General features: G+C 39.9%; 1 protein-coding gene across 1 annotated transcript in view; it reads left to right on the forward strand.

The window, feature by feature from the left end:
- ABCA12 (ATP binding cassette subfamily A member 12) overlaps positions 1-14,687 on the forward strand; it is an 84,830-nt gene that overhangs the window by 20,704 nt on the left and 49,439 nt on the right. Inside the window, exons 4-12 of the mRNA XM_062002395.1 lie at positions 9-97; positions 1,506-1,615; positions 2,497-2,682; positions 3,487-3,665; positions 6,943-7,055; positions 8,129-8,225; positions 8,356-12,510; positions 13,140-13,255; positions 13,913-14,019. Coding sequence (XP_061858379.1) covers positions 9-97; positions 1,506-1,615; positions 2,497-2,682; positions 3,487-3,665; positions 6,943-7,055; positions 8,129-8,225; positions 8,356-12,510; positions 13,140-13,255; positions 13,913-14,019 — 5,152 coding nt within the window. The remainder of the gene's footprint in view (positions 1-8; positions 98-1,505; positions 1,616-2,496; positions 2,683-3,486; positions 3,666-6,942; positions 7,056-8,128; positions 8,226-8,355; positions 12,511-13,139; positions 13,256-13,912; positions 14,020-14,687) is intronic.

Genomic DNA, 14,687 nt, shown 5'->3' on the forward strand with positions numbered 1-14,687 from the left:
CCCCTCAGTAAGAGGAGGAGCTCATCCAGTGTGTCCAAGGACAATCATCCATCACTGTGGAGTGCAGAGGTTCCTAAAAGCAGGAACGCTTCACTGGGTAGGTTATTCACTGCTCTTCAAGTTCTTCTTTGTAAAGGCTAATCTTTTGAAGCTCTCTGGACAGAGATGAAGTTCTTAGAGCACTGCTGAGATGATTTATGTGTTCTATACAGGCACATGACCATGGCCATGACATTAGTGTAAATTCGTGGGAATAATTACAAGTAGCTGTCTGTAGAAAAGACTTTTGGAATTTGACCAAGAAACCAGGATTAAATTGTTGCGGTTCACAGGAGCAATGAGAGATCACAGACTGTTTGGATATTAATTAAAGACCTGACTATTTATGGGATATTGCCCTTTTACAGCCCACAAATTGTCCATAAATGGCTTATGATTTTTTTCAAATGTATTTCTTATTCCTGGTTACCCAGCAAATAAGTCTTCTTCTGTGCCACTGTGGATATTTATCGTTGGCGATGTTCTCCTCTGATGTGATTCTCTTTCTTGAAGGAACTTTCAGACTTAAATTTTCCACAAAATCATTACATTTATTATTTATTGATGGTAAAGGCGAGCACTATCTGCAAGCCATCACGATGGATAGTCCTTTCTCCAGAGAGTTCACAGATCAAATAAAGGATTACAGATTTGCATTCTGTGACTGTCCTGCCTCAGCCCTTCGTGCTTCCCATTAGCATTCCTGCCAATGCACTCAGTCTTTGGTGTGTGGGCAGAAAAAGGCAGGATGTGAAAGGGACGGAATGTAGAAGTGTGTGGAAAAAAATAAGTAAATCAATGAACAGTTATGGGAACTATCAGTTGGAGTTCATGGCCACAGTTGGTTAGTGAGGAACTCAGTACCACATCTTATTTTTAAAAAATAAAAATCATAAGTGATAGCTTCTGCTGGTGTAAACTAGCATGGTTCCTTTGGTTTCAGTGGGCTGTGTTGTTTTGAGAGTGCAGCTCAGTGCAAGTGTTGGCTTTGGTATGTGTCAGCTGGGAACCTGGCAGTGTGCCACTATAGAGTGAGCAGCAGTGCTCCAAATCTGTGCTGGAGCTGTTTCTGAATACTGAGTAACACCCACTGGTGCCAAAGACACCTGGAGGGTTGTGTCTTACATGGCTATCAGCTTGAGTTGATGGGGGCTTCCTTGTGAGGCTACCCATCCCTCTTCCTGTGTGGGGGAGCTGCAGGACTGGAGAAAAGAGGTTGAAATTAATATTGAACTGCAAGAAGATAGTTAAATGCATTAATTAAAAAAAAATCAGAAATAAATAAGGCAATCCAAGATTTAATAACATCAGAAATAACCTTAAGAAAGTAATTACAGGATGCCATTGGCTGTAGCTTCAGAAACAGGTTTATAATGATGGCATGCCCAAAGCTCTGGTCATAGTTTGATGTAGCAAAAAGGTTAAAAGACATTAAGTAAAATATAGTGTTTCAAACTATATTGCAGCATTTGGGGATTTGGTATCTCATGGAGAAAAAAACTTTTGGAATATTTCATCATCATCCAACTTGACTTCCAGCATCAACATGCTCAACAAAATCCTCAGTTTTGGGAAGGTAAGTCTGTATTTGCATAGTAACTGAGTGTGAACATTTGTGTATTGACATATTTAACAAATTAGAAACTCAAAGTACCAACATAAAACTTTTATTTTTGAATCCCCCTTATTATGTGGTTGTGCTTTGTTTTAGGAAGACAATTAGTGTGGATGGACTTTTAAACTTTGTAGTAAGTTTATTATCTTCTAAGCAGAAACCAGATATATAGACACTTTGGGACATAATACCATGAATTACCAAATATGATTCCTCACAATACTCTGAGGTATTTTGCTTAATATCTTAATAGCTCTCACCTAACCTGTGTTAGTTAAGTTATTTAGGAGTGTGTTTTCTTTCACGTGAAATTAAAGGTATGATGTCAGAGACTTTGCCATTTGATTTGTTATTTGCCCTCAATATTCCTGCAGTGGCATTAGAGGCACTGTGTCTTTAGCCAGGCTATTCTCAATGATTTCCAATGATAGGACAAGGTGCAATGGGTACCAGCTGGAACATAAGAGATTCCAAAGAAACACAAGGAAAACTTCTTCACTGTGAGGGTGACGGGGCAGTGGAATAGGCTGCCCAGGTGGGTCGTGGAGTCTCCTTCTCTGAGGCCATTCAAAACCCACCTGGACGAGTTCTTGTGTGACCTAGTCTAGGTGGCTCTGCTCTGTCAGGACAGGACTAGACGATCTTTCAAGGTCCCTTCCAACCCTTAAAATTCTATGATTCTGTGACACTGTTCACCTGTTAGAATTCAGTAGGTGTGTAAGTGCTTGTAATGACAATGCTTTTCAGATGTCATTACTACCACTTAAAAAAGGCTGTGTTTAAAACCATTTGAAATAGATTATTGCTTTAAAGCTACTCTTAACATTATGCTTTACTTTTAGAGCCAGACCCAATATTCAACAGCAGCAAATCTCAAAGTCCTTCTGTGTGAGATCTTGTCAAAATACATAGCACATCCCAATGTCACTGAAGAGAAGATGGCAGCCAATATCCACCATACATTCTGCTTTACTGACTTATCACTTTTAGAGTCGTTTACTCAAGAGTTCAGAAGTCAGCTCTCTCAGGTAAGTGCCTGGGACATTTTCCTAGTATTTGCAGCTAAAAGCTGTGTTAATTCACACGTGTTATTACTGTGTTTGGGAGGTAGACTGTGACCCCGCACAGCTGAGAGATACTCATCTCTATACCAAAGAGCATATACTCCATGATGAGGCTGAGCTAATTCTTGTGAATGGAATTACCCAACGACCTAAGAGTTGAGGATGCATTTCAGCCAAGGACATCCAGCTGTCAGCTAGTGGTCACTAAGTGTTCTCACAAGGCCTTGGTCTTGTTTCTCCTCTTATTTGCTCTGCTGCAGTGACAAGTAGGTAGCACAGCTTGAGAATGTCACGTAAATAAGAATATTTAAAGCTAGGGGAGGCAATAAAATTAATCCTGTGTTACCTCAGCCGTATAACTTCATCCAATAACTCCTGCATCTAATCCAACAATTTGTGATTGAAGCAGTACTTGTCTTTGGTAAAGCTATATCATTGAAGTGGAGGAATCTTTTAAAGATAATATCTTTTTTTTTTTTTTTCTGCCAGGGTGAGGATTCATATTAATTTTTCTTGTATGCCTAGGCTTTGGACTCTTTGGAACATTGTGAATTGTAGGGCTTGTCTAAATAGAAAATTTATGATACAAACTGGAGTGTGAAGGTAAAGCACAGTCAGTCTCCTAGTTATTGCTTGTCACTAGATTCGTTTGAATGTATTATTGGTAGAGTTCTGTACAGGTGCAGTGCAAGCTGAAAAATATAAGAAGGCCCACCAGCTGCAAGGGTTCATGTTCTTGAATAATTTCTTTTATTGTTATTTATTAAGGTGCAACACAACCCACAGTACCAGGCAGCATTCGTCAATGAAATGGTCTCCTTTCTAATGCTCATCTCCCAAGTGCAGAATGACACCTCCCTGTGGCATCTCCTTTTGCTGGCCCCAGATGTGTTTCAGGACAGCATGCAACTGCAAGACATAATTGATTTCCTTCAGAATCTAAGCAGGTAAAAATGCCAAAGATACCAGGAGATTCAGTGAAAGTTGATGACTTTGTGTATTGAACTCTTAAGGACATTACCTTTCATCTTGAAGAAAGGTTGTTCCTTAAAAGCATGACTTATTTGGGGATTACGTGGCCTCATACTAATGCATCTCTGAAGGTCTCTGTGAGCAGTGAGCAGTGTTTTGATTTTTCAATGACCCTTGTGTTACTTTTTAAATGGGAGCTTGATATGAGCTCTTGGTCTTCCAGCCTGCTCAGAGGCACTGTCAGGTCCATGTGCAGATACAAAGGATGATAAGTAACAACCACTGCCTTTGGTTGAAGCAAAGCGCTCCTGGCTTGATAGTTGTTCTGCTAAAGAAAGCAGATGGCTGCTTCTTTCCAGAAAAAACACAAGCCCAAATCAAAGTTGCTTTGGAACACTTTCAATGTTTCTAGGGGGGCCATATTTTTTTTTTTTTAATCAAATACCCGATTTACAACAGTTTTATCTTTCAAGATTGGTCCCAAGAAAGCAGAGAAGGAGTTCAAGGATGCACGTGCATCTTTGAATACGCCTGGCTCTAAGAAGAAAGTACTAGCTATGTTCTTGCTCAGTGGTTGTATGAAAAATGGAGCTGGCTTAACTGCATTAACTAAATATGCTGAAATATTTGATCCTGTATGCAGCTAGTACAATAAAAACTCTTCCAAAATGGGCTATCCTTGGAATTCCTTTCCTGGTTCATAGTTGTACTAAACTCTCGCTGATCTCTAGAAGATTTGAGTTACTTTAGAAATTAGGGAACTCTATTCCAAGTCATCTACCAGGTATATGACAGACACTGCTATAAATTATTTGAAAAATTCTTTTGTTACAGCACAAGGACAGCAAGCAACTGAGCTTCTTCACACTTTTTTTTTTTTTTTTCCCCTTCAATACATAAGCCATGGGGTAAAGATGCCAAAAGAAGTTGTGGAAAATTTGCTACTTTGATTACTTCCAGGCTTAGAGGGACTCACTTTTCATTGCTGGCGTGTTGCCAAGGCCCTTAAAACCCTGTACATTTAATATCTAGGTAATTTGCTATACTGCATTGTGAGAACTATTTTGTAAGTTGTGATGTCTTTATCCTTAAAGGCATCAGGAGCAGTGTGGCAAGAATTTTAATTTTATTCAGTGATGCTGAGGATTATTGCGTGTGTTTGCATCTACTGACTTGCAGAATCAAGTCTAAGAACCACCTCTGTTTGAGTACCCAGAAAGAGTTAGTGTTTACTGTGCTGCTCTGCTTTTCTCTGCAGCTGCAGAGCTGGGCAAAGTTGTCATAGACACAACAAAGAGGCACAGAGAGTTTCATCACCAGAACTGTGCTGTGCTTTTATACCTAGCATCTGGCAGTGTAAGTACATGAGTAAAAAGTTATTGCAAAGAGATTGCACAAATAGTATTTTTAATGATGCTTACAAAAGCATATCTTAGCAAACCTAGCGATGTCTTTTACTCAGGCAGTGCTGACCTACAGAGAGGCTGTGCAGGGCTTTTTTTATTTTTTGAGGGGAATTGTATTGTAAATATGAAGATAAGAAGAAATGAACTTTTGGTCATTGTGGCATCTGTATTGATTGTGTGATAAACACCACCACTGTGAAACAGCAACTTCAAAGTTAGGATTACTATAGAAAGTTCAGGAGTAAATTTTATTACCCACACAAACAAGAAAGTTCACTGATGACACCAAAGTGGGAGGACTGGCTGATTCCCCAGAAGGCTGTGCTGCCATTCAGCAGGATCTCGACCAGCTTGAGAGCTGGGCAGAGAGGAACCTCATGAGGTTCAACAAAGACAAGTGCAGAGTCCTGCATCTGGGAAGGAACAATCCCTTGCACCAGTACAGGCTGGGGGTCAAACTGCTGAAGAGCAGCTCTGCAAAGAGAGACCTGGGAGTCCTGATTGATAATAAGCTAAACATGAGCCAGCAATGTGTCCTCGTGGCCAAGAAGGCCAATGGCATCCTGGGACCTTCCAACCCCTACCATTCTATGATTCTATGAAACCCGGTTTACAGACTGAGTTCAAAAATGCTCCTGTTTGTTGCTTTAAGATTGTTTTTCAGATAAGCATGTGAGCTGAACTTTTTCTCCAAAGCCAATGTCTGCAAAAACCTGCAGGACTGAAATAAAATAGCACCAACGACATTAGTTTACATGTTTGCTACCTTCTGATCTATATCATATGTATCTGCTTTTGGCAAGCTTTTTGGCCTCCGTTTTCCTTGGCTCTGCCATTGCTCGACTATGTATGTCATTTATAGCTGCAGATTCTTCCCCCTTTTCCCCCTCTAAGACTTGCTAACAAGCACCTCTGGAGAAGGGAAATGGTGAGCACCAAGCCCACAAAATCTGCATGGAGACATGATGTTAAAAGGAGAGAAAAGAGATCCCTGGTGCTGTGTTCTCACTAACAGTCTCTTCCCACAAATCAGTATGTATTTATTCATGCTGCTGAAACAGGCTCAGCGAGGTTCTTTGTGTATCACCTGCAGAAATTCAAGCAGGCGAGAGATTGTGCATTTCATGGTGACCCTGTGCCTACAGTGAAGAGCTCCTTTATATACAGGAGAAGCAAAAGGGACTAATAATCACCATGAAGTTTTCAGTAACCTGCACACATTGAACAGACAGTCTTTTAAATTACTTCCTCTGTGATATAATATGGCTGATTATCAGATTGTTTTTTCCTAAGAGTGAAAAACATCCTTTGCTTCCCCGTCAGCCTGATTATTACAGTATAAAAGTGGAAAGAAGGAGAACTGGAAACAGTAACAGTTATTTGTGATTACTTCTTCCTCCCACAGATCTTGTCCCCTAGAGATCCCTGCTCTCCCTTGAGCCTTGTCTGCTCGTTGCTTTGTTTCTTTTAGGAGATTCACACATAGCAGTTTATCACTGGGCTGGCACATCACCTGATTGTTTTCTAAGCCCTGTTGGGAGGATTTAAGTGGTCTATAGATTTTACATAATCCTTTGAATAAGTGGACCTAATGAGTGTAACACATATGTTTGTGCTAATATACCCCCATAGCTTTCCCATCAAAGCCTCTTCCATTTGTACTTTGTGCATGATCAAACAAATAATTACAAATAGGAGCTATGTCTTGTCTGTCAGACATTTTAAGAATGATAGGCTGTACTCCAGCTGTTTACTATTTGAACACTGTTTTATTTCTTCTCATAAACCTGTAACCACAATTTATTTTTCCTTTTGTGTGTGTGTGTGTGGTTTTTTACTCCTTTAGTGTTGTGCCGGCAGCTCAGAATGTCTCTGCATCACTTGTGACTGATAATAGATTCAAAACTGTTCAGAATGGGGTGGCAGATCCTCTATATTCCCTGAACTGCTTGGAGCAAGGTAAGACTCCTCCATAGTTATATATCTGCTGAAAACCTGTGGTGCTGATGAGAAACAAACTGCAGGCTAATAAGTAACCATACAGCTCGCATACTGTTCAGGGCTCAGCACAACAAATTCTTCTTTCAACTTTTTACAAATGTGAATAAAATACTTCATTTCAAATGGAAAAGTAAAAAAACCATGGTTTTGTCAGTATGCAATGAATTAACATAAGCTTGCAGTCCTGATGGAAATGGGGAGTGGTAATTGGTTGGTTGGTTTTTGCTTTTGGGGTTTTTTTGATTAAAATCTGCCTCTAGCTGTGGGCTCTGTCAGTCTTACCTCAATATATCAAAGTAGGAGCTGGAGCCGGGCTGCACAACAAAATGTCAAGATTAGCTGTTCCTCTAAACCCCTGTCAGCTTACAGCTGAGGAAGAGTCCTCGCCAGCCACCTCTAACTGAGTTTAAGTGAACTAGCAAGGGAGAGGCATAGCATCTAAATGCTACAAAAGACAGATTGGTCAATGCTATCCACTCTGTCCTTGTTTAATGGAGATTGTGGAAGTTGGGGTGGGTAAAATGAAAGCAGATTAATGTGGTGCAATCAGGGAAAGCATGGGAATGTGGCTAGTGAGAGAACTGGAAATATGAGGATATCAAGATGAGTGTAAATGGCTGTGGAGAGACTCTAGGAGACATAAATGATGCTGCAGTCAAAGGCTACCTGTGGGTAGTAAAAAATCATTCCCATATGAAGGGAAAGAAACAGTAGTATTAGGCCAGGTTGTGCTGTGTCACTGATGGCAAAGTGCTCCAAAAGCAGGAGGAGAGCTCTATTGGCACCCAGTTCTCAGGGGCACTGAGCTGTTCCTGGGATTGAAAATTGTTTCTATGATGACTACCTTCAGAAGGCCAGGGAGAGTTAGACTCCAAAAGAGCAGTTGCATTTCTAACCAGCATCTTATGTCTTGTCATAGGAGCCTAACTTCATACATGCATATTATCACCAACAGACTTGCCATAGAGCTCTTCTCAGTTTCCAAATTAATGTTGACTTTTAATGATATACTTTTTATGTCTCTGTTGTAGACAAAGAAAAAGATTTGGTGACCAGATATATTTGTAATCATTTTGTTACCTGGAAAGACACTCAGATTTTAGTATCTGAACTAGAAGAAGTTCTGAGGTAAGACATTAACTAAAGGGATATTATTAACAGTATGTTTCAAATCTATGATCTTTGCTCTAAATCACTTTACGTTTCTACTTGCATTGATTTCATATTCACTAAAATGCTTTTTTTCTTCCTCCTCCAGAAAAATAAAGTCACCAGAGATTGGTGGAAAAGGCTCCAAGAGGTCCATTAATTCAGATGATTTAGAAGCCATACAAAAGTTTCTACGTCGTTTAAAAGGCTTTGAGAAAAAAATGAATAGAAGTGAATTTAAAAGCTTAAATCTATTCAGAAATTTGAAGAATGAAACATTACAGAAATTGTATGCAATTCTTGAACTGGGAATGAATCCACATCATGATTATAAATTAAAGGAACCATATAATAAGGAAATAATTGATGAAATCTATAACTTCACATCACTGCAATTACTTAGTGACTTTAATAGGACTTCCATTTTCAATATAATGACCCAGTGGAAAGAAATTCAGAGTGCTTTAAAATTAGCTACAGTAATTTGGAATCCAGTCCTGTTAAATAATTCTAATTTTAGTACAATGCAAACTAAGGATGCTCTCAAAGTGTTGCTCTCCACGAGCGTGCCATCATTTCTGCAAGACTTTGGAGACCGTTTAAAAAGAATGCAAGAAATACCATCTTTGTTTTCTGATCATCTGCTTAAGCCTGTGTCCTACAGAAACTTTCCAGACCACCTCTTGGCTCTCCAGAAGATGTTTTTTCTGATGACAGACTCCAGCATAGGCTATCAGTACCTACTAATGCCTGTGTTTGAACTGATGCGTGAAGTAGAAAGCTCCATGGGTGAAGCCTGGTGGGATGAGTTGAATGCCTATTGGCGCATCGGGGAAGAACTGAGATCGATGAACTGGAATAACACAGACATCATAGCCTATGGGCAGTTTTTAGATGTATTAAACAGACATCTACAAAAGCTGAACAATAATTCAAGTAGTGTCTTAAATGAACGACTGGATCATCTGTCAGAATTTATAACAGCAGTATTTAAAGAGTTTGAGGAAAACTCTGAAGTAGCCAATATCTCACTAGTCACTCAAGCCATTCAAAAGACCTTGTACATACTAAAAGACTTACAGCTGAATTATAATGTCAGTAAATTAAAATCTGTGGATCTTTTCTTTAATTTTGACAATAAAACCTTTGAGGATTTGTCTGAACTCCTGAGGACAAGAATTAAAATCCTTCATTATATAAGTGTCAGCAAAGCTTCCGGTGGAGAAATAATTAACCCTGTCTATAACTTAACACATCTTCTATTGCAGAAGTTCAATGAGTCTTCTTTACAGCACAATACTTCACTAGAGGCAAATATTTGGGAGGTCTTGCATTTATCCTTGAGTCCTTTCCTTGAGAACAGCAACAATGGTTCTGGGATACCCCAGAACTGCTCTGCTCAGCACATGCTCCACATCACACTTGAGTTGCTCTTTGAAAATACCACTCTAAGAGAGTCCATAGCGGGGAGCCCCTGCAAACTCCTCTTTGATTCTGTGGGCGTGGAGAGTGGAACAATGCGCAATGACACCTTTACGAAGATGTTCCAGCTTGCTGTAACAAACCTGAAGCTGTCTCCAGAGTTTGCTGCTCTCTACCAGAATAGCAGGGAACACTTTTCTGAGGAACTGTCATGCATCATCCAGTCTGTGCAGTTTTCTCTGAGTTTCCTTTCTAAATTAGACTTTGTCTCGGAGCTGCAAACCTCTTGGATACAGAAGAAGATGAGAGCTCTGACTGGTCTCACAGAGGATCTGCTGCAGAGTAATGCCTCGTGCCCTGTCCTTCTCAAAGATGGGGGTGATGTGCTCCCATGTCAACTTTTGAACATGCTTATTCCTTTCACTTTGAATGAGACAGTACTGAACTCTCTAAATCTCTCTGACAGCTCAGCAGACTGGCATAGACTTCCTTTTTTTCCCCGTCTCTTACGGCCCATTTCCGTTAGGAACAACAGTATATATGAGCTACTAGAGGTGAACAGAAGTGCTTCCAATCAGTCTGAGTGGGAACATTTCTCACGGCTGTGGCATGCCACTGGCAACATGTTGACCACCAAATGGAACCTAACAAATGTGGGTGAATATGTGAAACTCCTAGAAATTATGAAGAAAGCTCTAACTCTTGTGCACTTTGGGGTAGCTCCTGGGAAAACATTAGTACGTCAGCTTTTTCATCATTCTAATGGAAGAATTAGATCCCCAGATCTGAATTATTTGTATGGTTTGTTAAAACTCTTTTTCAATTCAACTTCTGCCAGTAACAGCACTTTGGACTTGGAAAGAATATTTCAGGTACTCCCGCTGTATGAAGTTGGTGGTGAAGAATTGTTCTACCCTAATCCCTACGGACAAGAAAATCAAGATATTCTGTCTATGGCTGAAGTGATTTGGAATCAGATAATTTTAAATAGGACTCATTTTAATACAGAGAAAGCATGGGAGGATGTAAAAATGATTGTACTTCCTGCAATCTCACTTGAAGACTTTGAAAATTATCTAATCATAAGTGAAAAAGTCTCATCATTATTTTTTGACTTCTTGTTGACCCCAGTAACTTCTGAAAATTTTGCAGAACAACACTTGTCCCTTGAGCAGCTTCTTGCTGCCATGGCAAAGGTGAATGCCAGTGATCATTATCTGCTGATCTATTCTTTGTCTAAACTAATACAGAAACTCCAGTGTTTCCCTAATGGAAGACAGGGAAATGAACTTTGTGTTTTCATGCATATTGATGAAGTATTCCAGTCCATGAACTTGAATAGTACAGGCAATTTCACTTCCCACTCACTTCTAGACATACTGCAAAATCTGTTCAGTGCCAAGAAAAATGACTCAAGTCTTCCTTTCAGTAAGGAACGGAAACAGCTAGTAAGCTTTGCGTCCTCCATGTTTGAGCTATATGATGCAGAAGACTCCAGAGGAACCAACATCTCCTTATACTTGCAAGCCATGCAAAGGAGTATCTTAATTTTAGAAGATTTGCAGAAAAGTTATCGTAACAGTGAACTCGAAACTATCAACTTATTATTTGATTCCTACGGTAACTATACCCAGAGACTGACAGATATATGGACAGCAGGAATGAAAGTTCTTCATGACACCAACTTAAACAAAACATTTGAGGAAAAAATGAATATTTTCTATAATTTCTCACATTTGCTGCTGTGGAAGAAGTTCAATGAGTCTTCTTTACAGCGCAATACTTCACTAGAGGCAAATATTTGGGAGGTCTTGCATTTATCCTTGAGTCCTTTCCTTGAGAACAGCAACAATGGTTCTGGGATACCCCAGAACTGCTCTGCTCAGGACATGCTTCACATCACACTTGAGTTGCTCTTTGAAAATACCACTCTAAGAGAGTCCATAGCGGGGAGCCCCTGCAAACTCCTCTTTGATTCTGTGGGCGTGGAGAGTGGAACAATGCGCAATGACACCTTTACGAAGATGTTCCAGCTTGCTGTAACAAACCTGAAGCTGTCTCCAGAGTTTGCTGCTCTCTACCAGAATAGCAGGGAACACTTTTCTGAGGAGCTATCATGCATCATCCAGTCTGTGCAGTTTTCTCTGAGTTTCCTTTCTAAATTAGACTTTGTCTCGGAGCTGCAAAACTCTTGGATACAGAAGAAGATGAGAGCTCTGACTGGTCTCACAGAGGATCTGCTGCAGAGTAATGCCTCGTGCCCTGTCCTTCTCAAAGATGGGGGTGATGTGCTCCCATGTCAACTTTTGAACATGCTTATTCCTTTCACTTGGAATGAGACAGTACTGAACTCTCTAAATTTCTCTGACAACTCAGCATGTGGGGATAACCTGTCCGTGCTCTTCAGTGTGGCACAGGATGAACTCCACACGAACAACCTGTTGGAAAGACTCAAAGTTGCCTTCAGCCTCATGAAATGGAAGTATTACTCAGGTGTCTGGGATGTGGTTGAAAGTTTCGTATACACTCAAAGGAGTGTAAATGAAGCAGGTGCCTTTGAAAAGCTGTTGGAAGCAATGGCAAACAACTTTGCCAACAATGTGTCAGTTTTAGAAATCATAGAAGCCAGTCACTACTTTCTCAAGAGGCTAAACTTCTCTGATCTGCTAAATGAATTCAATATAAGTTCCAGTTCAGCTTTTCTCTCCAACAAAATTAGTTTTGAGAATGTGTTTGATACTGTCACTCATAACTTTATTGTCATGGCAGAGACCCTGTACAACAAGACTCTACCTTGGACTCAGAGTGACCAAACTCTGTCACCAACCAGATTGATCACACAGTAAGTTTGCTTTTTGGGTATTGCATTTGCATTTATGAGTAGTGACCATCATTATCATTCCAGCATGTAAAGTATGGTATTTTCTTCCAGTGAAGCAACTTAACCCTGAAATCATTGTAATTTAGAACACTGAGTCTAACATGGTTTAAATTGAACAAGAGGAAATTTCTCCTTGAAGTGAACACATAGCTAAAAGTGAGACTTTCAAAAATTTTTGCTGTAGGTATGTATCAGTTCATGATGGCAGCAGAGTCTTGTAGGAGTTTTGCCACCAGTAGTAGACTTTTCAGAAACTCTTTCTTTGTGGTATGACTCCCTAATTTTTGATTCTCAGTCTCCCCTAGGCATGCCTTTCCATCCATATCTTGCATCCACAGTGAACCTTTCAAGTCTCTTTTCTTATATGTGTGTTTTGAGAGTGAATGACAGCTTTGGGAAATAAAAGCAAAAAAAAATTGATGAAATAAAACTGGGAAGGTACCCGCTTAGGAGATGTCATGGGAGACACATGGCTTTATCTGGAATTCTTTGCATGCCAAGGAATGTCACCTACACAACGGACAGGTTGCTCTCTGATATACCTTGTTTCTGAAAGAGAAACTGATTTAAAGTTTCATCTTATTTTTCAGATTTCTGTTTTTAGAATTTGAAAACACCATCTTAGAGGTCACAATGAATAACAGCTATAACCCTTACCTGATGTGTTTAATAAATGCCACTGAAGCTGAAGCCAGCAAACTGACAGGTAATCATGATTTCATTAATGTTGTGGGACCTCAGCTGGTATATGTTGTGCCTGTCTTTTCAAAGTGTTTTGTCTAATGATGGGAAGGAGTGCTGCTACAAGTTTTCATCCACTGGCAATTAACTGGATCTGTGGGATCTTGGGAAGCCAGACTCCTGTTTTGTTTGAGTTACGTCACATTGTGGATATAAGTTTTCCTCCTAACTATATCCAAAAGGCACATCTACTCTTTGCTATGTGATGACAAGTTGCTGACACTCAGATAAAGAAATCTTACAAATAGAAAACATCACAGCTTTATGTACTCATAAAAAGGTACTTCACATAGATATTAATCATATGAGCTTATCGTAAAACCTGAGAGGTTTATCTGTTTGTAGCACAGAGATACTCTGAAGGGTGCTGTCAGAAGTCCTGTTACCAGTGTGGGGTGGATTTCTTTAGGACCAGAGCACCTACTCAGACTGGATCCCTTACAATCCAGATTACAGTCTAGATATTAATCTGTGATTACAGAGGTCCTGAGCCATGTGAATTTGGTCGAAAACTTCACTGCTCAGTAGGCCTCAGAATAAGAGTGATGATATTCCCAGCTGTGAAGTTTCTGCAAGTCTAACTTTTTTGTCTCAAGTAACTTTTATTTTCCTCCTTGTACAGAAAACATCACACTTCTTTTGACGCAAACTCATCTGAAAAAGAACTCTTTTATGCAAAATAATACCTCTGAGAAACATTCATCCATACCAGAGCTCCTGAAGCTAAAAGTGAGTCTGCTTAAAATGCTGACTTGAAGGACATCCTGCAGTGATACATGAATGTGCAATAGAGATTTTGAAAAACATTGTATGGAAAAGAAGTTTCTTAAAAGGACAGCTGATAAAAAAATAGGACTGAAACTCTGTTTTCTGCCTGCTGCCTATATTTAAAATTGCCATTAAACTGAGCTGAGGAAGTTGTTCTTATATGAATCCTTGCCCAGTGTATGCCCATTTTTCTGAGAAGGTAGAGGTGTACCTATCCTTCCAGTCTGTTGGACAGAATGGCTTCTGTTTTCTGCCAGACAAATTAAAAGGAAATTCCTCATAACTCAGTACACGATAGTGTTGAAGTTCAGCACAATGACACTTAGCAAAGCACCTTGCAGAGCTAAGATAATTCTGGGATGCCTCGGCTTCATCTGAGAAGTATGTAGGGAGGAGTTCTCGAAGGTGCAAGTAGTTGTTAGGTACCTCTGCCTGGCTGAAAATTGGTGGAATTATGCATACCCAATAAGCAGTTACAAGCATGAGTAACTCAGTTACAGCTATGCCTAAGAAGCTATACCAATGCCAGTTTGGCTGGAGTCCAAGTCCCCACCTGCTCCTTTAGCCCTGGATGTCCCACAACACTGTAATAGTGTCTGAGATTAAGCACCTAAGCAATACTGGTTCAT

Source organism: Colius striatus, chromosome 9, assembly GCF_028858725.1.
Source record: "Colius striatus isolate bColStr4 chromosome 9, bColStr4.1.hap1, whole genome shotgun sequence".
Taxonomy (NCBI): Eukaryota; Metazoa; Chordata; class Aves; order Coliiformes; family Coliidae; genus Colius; species Colius striatus.